We start from the raw sequence: 7,130 nt of genomic DNA on the forward strand, positions 1-7,130 counted from the left end.
TAGATCTAAAGAACATAAACTTCATAAACGAATCCATAATTCCTGATAATTCCAGCACCACTCCTTTAATTTTTAACGGGCACTGGTGATTTTTCATGCCGGGCGCTCCGCTTTTTAGGTAGCACCTAATTTCATATTAGATCTAATAGAACATAAACTTCCTAAACGAATCCATAATTCCAGACAATTCCAACACCACTCCTTTATTTTTTAAGGGGCACTGTGATTTTTCAAGGGAGCTCTGCCATTTAGGTAGCACCTAATTTCATATTATACAGACAACAAATCTTGTACATGTGATACGCCAGATTTTTCAACATCTAGACAGCTTTGATACTGTTACACTGATAGTGAAGGCCATTTTTCGTAGGTGATTACTCCTAATGTTGAGCTTTAGGTGCCGTTATTTCTACTCAGATCCAATTTCTTTACAATACTTGTTATCTCTGCCAACTCATTCCAAAGATTATTGTCTGTAAACTTGTATATTTTTCCAATTTAATTTCACACAATTACATTTATGCAGGCCGCCATTTTTCATGCGTCTACTGATCTAGATTAAAAACCTCTACCATACAGTTAAACTTTTATTTTTGGCAGCAGCAATTACGGACGTAAAATGAAAATAAAAGTACCGAAAATGACTTTTATTTTTATTTTGTTTTGTCAAAAAATAGGGTCGGCGCTCCCGTAAACCAGAAAATTAAAAAATGCTGGCCTAACTAGAAAATGCTTTTGTAAAAAAGCGCATGTCTCCCCCAATGCAAAGTCCTATAGGCAAGAAGTCAATAGGGGTCAGGAGCGAAAGTCAAAGAGACACTGATGGTTGGCTGCAATAGGGATCATCTACTTGGCATGTCCAGTCATCCCGCTAAATTTCAACACTCTTGGCCTAGTGGTTCTCAAGTCACTGTTCAGGCTCCTGTGACCTTGACCTTTGATCAGATGACCTCAAAATAAATAGGGGTCATCTACTCTGCATGTCCAATCATCCTATTAAGTTTCAACATTGTAGGTCAAGTGGTTCTCAAGTTATTTCCAAAAAATGATTTTACATGAACAGGCCACTGTGACCTTGACCTTTAATAGACTGACCCCAAAAACAATAGGGGTTATTTACTCTGCATGAACAATCATCCTATGAAGTTTCAACATTCTGGGTCGAGAGGTTCTCAAGTTATTGATTGGAAATGGTTTTCCATGTTCAGGCCCCTGTGGCCTTGACCTTTAACAGAGTGACCCTAAAATCGTTAGGGGTCATCTACTCTGCATGACCAATCATCCTATGAAGTTTCAACATTCTGGGTCAAGTGGTTCTCTAGTTATTGATCGGAAATGGTTTTCAATGTTCAGGCCCCTGTGACCTTGACCTTTGACGGAGTGACCCCAAAATCAATAGGGGTCATCTACTCTTCATGATCAATCATCCAATGAAGTTTCAACATTCTGGGTCAAGTGGTTCTCTAGTTATTGATCGGAAATGGTTTTCAATGTTCAGGCCCCTGTGACCTTGACCTTTGACGGAGTGACCCCAAAAACAATAGGGGTCGTCTACTCCAGCAGCCCTACAACCCTATGAAGTTTGAAGGTTCTAGGTCAAATGGTTCTCCAGTTATTGCTCGGAAATGAAGTGTGACGTACGGACGGACGGACGGAAGGACGGACAGGGCAAAAACAATATGTCTCCTAGGGGAGACATAATAAATATATTACATATAAACAACTCATAAAATTTAAAGTATAGAAACAGTTACTTTGACTATCATATTTCTATAATATTTCCGCGCGCCGCCATCAATATATCGTTTAAGATGATACTAACCCGAAATGACTGATCAATAAGAAGGCAATGAAGAAAACGCTATTTTAAGTGAAATAAGTAAGTTTACAACATCATTTATGCATGTCCTAACATACTTTTGATGCAGTGTTCATTCCAGGATTTTTTAAGTGGGGTCAAAGGGCCCCATGATGGCAAAAAATTGGGGGCATTTGAAAAAAAAACAGGGGCCATAAAAGAAAAACTAATTTACATGAAAGGAAAGGCTGTATTTTTCAACACTTTTCTTACATGGAGTTCAAGGTATTATTTTCGCGGTTTGTAAAACATTATTACAAAGAGAAAAGTGGACACTTCACAGGTCGCTCAACACGACAAAAACGAAACAAGTCATAATATTTTGACCGTTACCGAAATTTAACCACGGAGAGTCCGACAGCCATGAATTGATGAATCAGGATTTACTACGGAATGAATGTTTGTCGCCTCATTTTGGCTAAGCGATTACGCTATTGAGCGGTCTAGCGGTCTCGAACATGTCATCTTTCTTTGGAAATTTGTTCTCCGTCGTCTGCTTTTTTTCGACGTTTAGAGAAAAACGTAAAATTGGATTTCTTTTTTCTCCGAATCGCGCCTGTTTTTTTTGTCCGCCATTGCACAGCAACATTGAAAGCTGTATGTTGTTAGGCGACTGGAGACTGGCTACTATTTATCATCGACCAATGAAAATGCGCGCTACGTCATCGGAAGAGTCGTATTCGATTCACAACTTCTGGAAGTTGGCTCATTGTAAACGGACTGTTTCCTGAAAATGTGTGCGCCCGACGGGTGCTATAGGGGAAACTTTTATGCGCCAATACGGTAAAATACGCGCCTATGGCCCCATGGCGAGGCCTGAAATGAACACTGCTGATGCCTCTTAAATTCTTCCGTAATCCTAGCTTATCCTGAAAGGGTTGTCTAGGAATACGGAACTTCTGTAATGCTAGAATCGAAGGCCAGGATTAGGCGTAAAAAAAAATTGTTTGTTTCCGGTATCCTGACCTACCCTAAATTTTTGGCCCGACCCTAAATGTTTTTATGGCCTTGGAAAACATTTTTTTCAACTTTTTGACAAAAAGTTGCAATACTGCACTTTTTATGCTTTAAACATGGTCAGTGATGTTATAAATCAACTTACTGATGCTCTAGAGGCATGACCCCCCTATTTGTATTCATTTTTTGACACAAAAATAATTTCTGAAAAGTCTCCCTTAATAAAAAAAAAATCCAAAAAAAAAAGTTTTTCCGACCTACCTACCCTAATTCTTTTGAGCATGTTACTGGAAACAAAGAATTTTTTTTTAGGCCTTACGGTACCGTAATTGTAGCCACTGCCTACTTCGAATGTCAAGCACTGCGACATTACAGATGGAATATATAATCAGCATTTAAACCTATAGCATGTTAAGTAGGGGTGGGCGATATACCGCGGTAGACCGGTTATTGCGATGTTTTTTCCGACAATACGATATTGCGTTATGATTTTCGAATACCAGTTATTTTATAACATTAAGTAACACTAACGTAAACCAAGAAGATTCACAAAAAAAAAATCCTTTTCTTGCCAGCACGATTCAACTTTGTTTTCATTTTTCTCCGTTCATTTCCGGTGCAGGTAGCAGACTGGTTTACAGCTATTTTACGGACCCAATTTCACATAATAAAACCAATAAGAAAATTTAGATAAATATAATTTCGTATCTGTCAGCGACTCATTAGTAATTTTTCTATCAACTAGAATTTATCATTCATAAAACAGCTATACCACTTTCCTCGTTTATAATCGGTGAATTGAGCAACCTGTGTTATATGGTTGTATCCGTAAACCGAATGTAGTGCCGCACAATAAACTAAATAATATTTTGACGCAGTCTACTTTTGCTTTTGAATATCCGGTAATCGGCATCATAGCAACTTTTATTTTTTTGTTTACTGGTATTTTTATTTATTGAGAAGGTCGAGCAAACACTCATGTTGTTGATACTAGTCATTTTACTCATTTTTAATTGAATAAATTTGAAAAAAAAACAGCATGATTCGTCATGTTTTTGTTCATTAAATAACTGGTACAATATATCGCAGTATATTGCAATATCCACATACAATACAGTGCTTTAGGGTATAGCGGATTTTAGGGTATAGAGGATAGATTGATAGCAGAGCTACCGGCGCCGCAAAGCGGCGCCGACAGCGTCGCATTACGGTTAGACGTATGAAAAAGAAAATGAACAGAGAGATCTAACTGTGTATACTATCGAGTTGAAAATTCGTGGTACTTTTTGGAATCGGTGTTGTTCGGATTTTTTCAAGTACACTATGCACATAGTAATTAATCAGTAAACACGTCAGTAGACGCTTACTGTTCACGGTTGACAAAAGCGTCTCGCTTACTGCTTTGAATATTAAATAAAAATGCAAATGAGCGTTTGATAATAAGAAATAAGTGCTAAATACATTTTCTACGAAGAAAAAAGGAAATAAAGCACAATATTTTCATTTCGAAACGACTTTCGTCACGCTGCCATTACTGGACTTTCTTATATATACTAATGTTTGTCCTATTACGTCATGTCTCCACAATGGTGTAGTGGTTAGCGAGTTCGCGTTGTAATCCAGAGGTCGCGAGTTCGAACCTCACCTGGACCAGATTTTTTTTTAATTTTTTTTTTATTTCATTTTTTGTATTATTGTGAGTTTTGAAAATATTGTATAACTAAAGTCATTCATGTGTTTAGTTTTGATATCAGGTTCCACTGTAGTACCTGTGTAGTAGTCAGTAGACATAACTTAAAAAAAGAAAAGCTTTAGGATCAAAATATACAGGCATTAAACTGTGAAAAGCAAATAATGCTCTTCTTCCCGTTCACATATATTTCATCCATTAGCTTTAAAATCACTGACCAGAGTTAATCCAAAAAAATAAAAAATAAACAAAATTGGCGAACATCAAAGAAGTTCTTACTACCATCCCTATTCTATAGTGCTAAAAGATTAACCACTTTTGGGTTTAAAACAAGCTTTGTACAGTCATGGAAATGATTGTAATTTTCTCATACCAGGCGTCTGTTATAGCAGTATTTTTGACTGAAAGTTGGACACATTCTTCCTTCCAAAAAGAACCAAAATTTGACAATAATGACATTTAAAAGAATTACAATAGTCATTTCCAGGATTACGTAAATTCTAATTTCTCTTAACTTTGGAATTGGAACATTAACTTTTTACGTTAAGTCCTCATTGCCCAACATTCACATGCAAAGACACAGAATTCCTTTGGCTATTGGCGTAAAGAGATTCTGTTAGGTTTGAAATTTTCAAAGTTCAAGCTTTTCAGTTTGAAGCAGTTATCATTTTGTGACTGGTTTCCAGTATGATAATAAGTTATGTAAAATCGTTGATGCAGAACGTTGTAATAAGAATAACAGAAATTATTCAAGTACGTTTTTTTCTTTATCTTGGTGCAGATGTTAATCTATACCGAACTTTCTTTTGATTATATACAGAATATTTGTGGAGTTTTCACATGTCGAGGATTAATCTTGATGCAGTCTAAAACATGCATTCAGAATTCACGAATTATCATTAATAATTTTAATAGATCTAAAGAACATAAACTTCATAAACGAATCCATAATTCCTGATAATTCCAGCACCACTCCTTTAATTTTTAACGGGCACTGGTGATTTTTCATGCCGGGCGCTCCGCTTTTTAGGTAGCACCTAATTTCATATTAGATCTAATAGAACATAAACTTCCTAAACGAATCCATAATTCCAGACAATTCCAACACCACTCCTTTATTTTTTAAGGGGCACTGTGATTTTTCAAGGGAGCTCTGCCATTTAGGTAGCACCTAATTTCATATTAAATTTTATCTTTAGACTTGAATTATTGTATAAATTTTCATATCATTCTTTCACTGGTATGCAAACAGACATTCTGACATACATTTTAAATATTTGCTTGTTGTCTTATTTTTCATATGCCATCAAATGTAAAATAAAGCTATCCCCTATAGACTAAATCAGTGTATATGTAAAAAACATCAGTGAATGAAAAGTATTTGATAGAAATTTAAAAAGCTGAATGTTTTTGAAAAGAGAATACATTATTATTCTGATTTATAGTAAAGAAATCTTGGAAAGTTTGTTAAGATGTGGATTTTAAACTAATAATCGAAAAAATGACCAAAGCTATCCTGTACACCCTAAATCAGCGCATATGTAAACTATGACTTGGAGAGACAAAACTTGTGAATTTCTATTAAAAGCTGAATGTTTTAAGAAGAATAGATATTTTCTGTCTGATATACTGAAAAAAACAACTACTATTTTCATTTCTTTGAATTGGAATGCAGGAAAAATTAGTTAGCTATCCGCTATACCCTAAAGCACTGTATTGCAATATATCGCAATACCAATTTTCGTGGCAATACCACCCCTACATCGTTGGCAGCAAGGAAAATTTCATCAGAAATTGCTTCCACTACATTTGTATTTTGTTCCTTCGAATGTTTGACACAAGTGGGGGCTATATTGCCCATATGAAAAACTTATCTCAGTATTTCCCAGGATCACATCAAATTTGTTGGACTAGTGTATTGGACTAGAGCGAAGGCTATGCGTCTGGTTACCAGATGGCTAGTCACACTTCATTTATTATGCTTCAATCTTAGCTGAGGGTGAAGAGACTTCCCCCTAAGATCTATGTTAAAGCCCTGAGATTATGTGGGTGGGGTAATTATGACAAAGCAATTTACAATTACAAACCTATTTTCTGTAGAAAGACAGTCAAAGACACTGCTAAAAGATACATTGGCAACAACAGAACATATTGACTGAACCGGTATATTTCCCAGTAAAGCTTTCAGATCAGATAAAACTTCAATTTTATCCTCTTTATTTGGCAGAGAATCAATCAACGAGTTAATGGGCGCAGCCATGTTGTTGTTGGGTCACACTAAAATGCTGACGACTTAGATGACGATATATGACAGTAGTAAATGCTATATTATTATTCTGCTGTAGATGAAATAAACCACCTAACTAATGAAATAGGGGCAATCCGGGTAAGTACTGTATTCTATCAGTTAAATATTTTCATATCTCATCACTCACACTGTGAAAATATGAAATATATATTTTCACATTGTGAGAGATATATACACGCTGGCGATACCCTGGGTATGCAGGGGTGCAAAATGGCGATGGAATCTCTCGATTCAGGTAACATTTTTCATTATTACTGTCTTAATACTTAACCAATTTTAACGAAATAAAGACGAGTGCCCGCTCATAAGAATACTAC

General features: G+C 35.9%; 1 protein-coding gene across 1 annotated transcript in view; it reads right to left on the reverse strand.

Moving 5' to 3' along the window:
- The window catches only part of LOC128549127 (26S proteasome non-ATPase regulatory subunit 5-like), a 32,699-nt gene extending 25,933 nt beyond the window's left edge, over positions 1–6,766 (reverse strand). The window contains exon 1 of the mRNA XM_053525436.1: positions 6,593–6,766. Coding sequence (XP_053381411.1) covers positions 6,593–6,765 — 173 coding nt within the window. The 5' untranslated portion in view covers position 6,766. The remainder of the gene's footprint in view (positions 1–6,592) is intronic.
- Between the last annotated feature and the right edge of the window lie 364 nt (positions 6,767–7,130).

Source organism: Mercenaria mercenaria, chromosome 15 (genome assembly GCF_021730395.1).
Source record: "Mercenaria mercenaria strain notata chromosome 15, MADL_Memer_1, whole genome shotgun sequence".
Taxonomy (NCBI): Eukaryota; Metazoa; Mollusca; class Bivalvia; order Venerida; family Veneridae; genus Mercenaria; species Mercenaria mercenaria.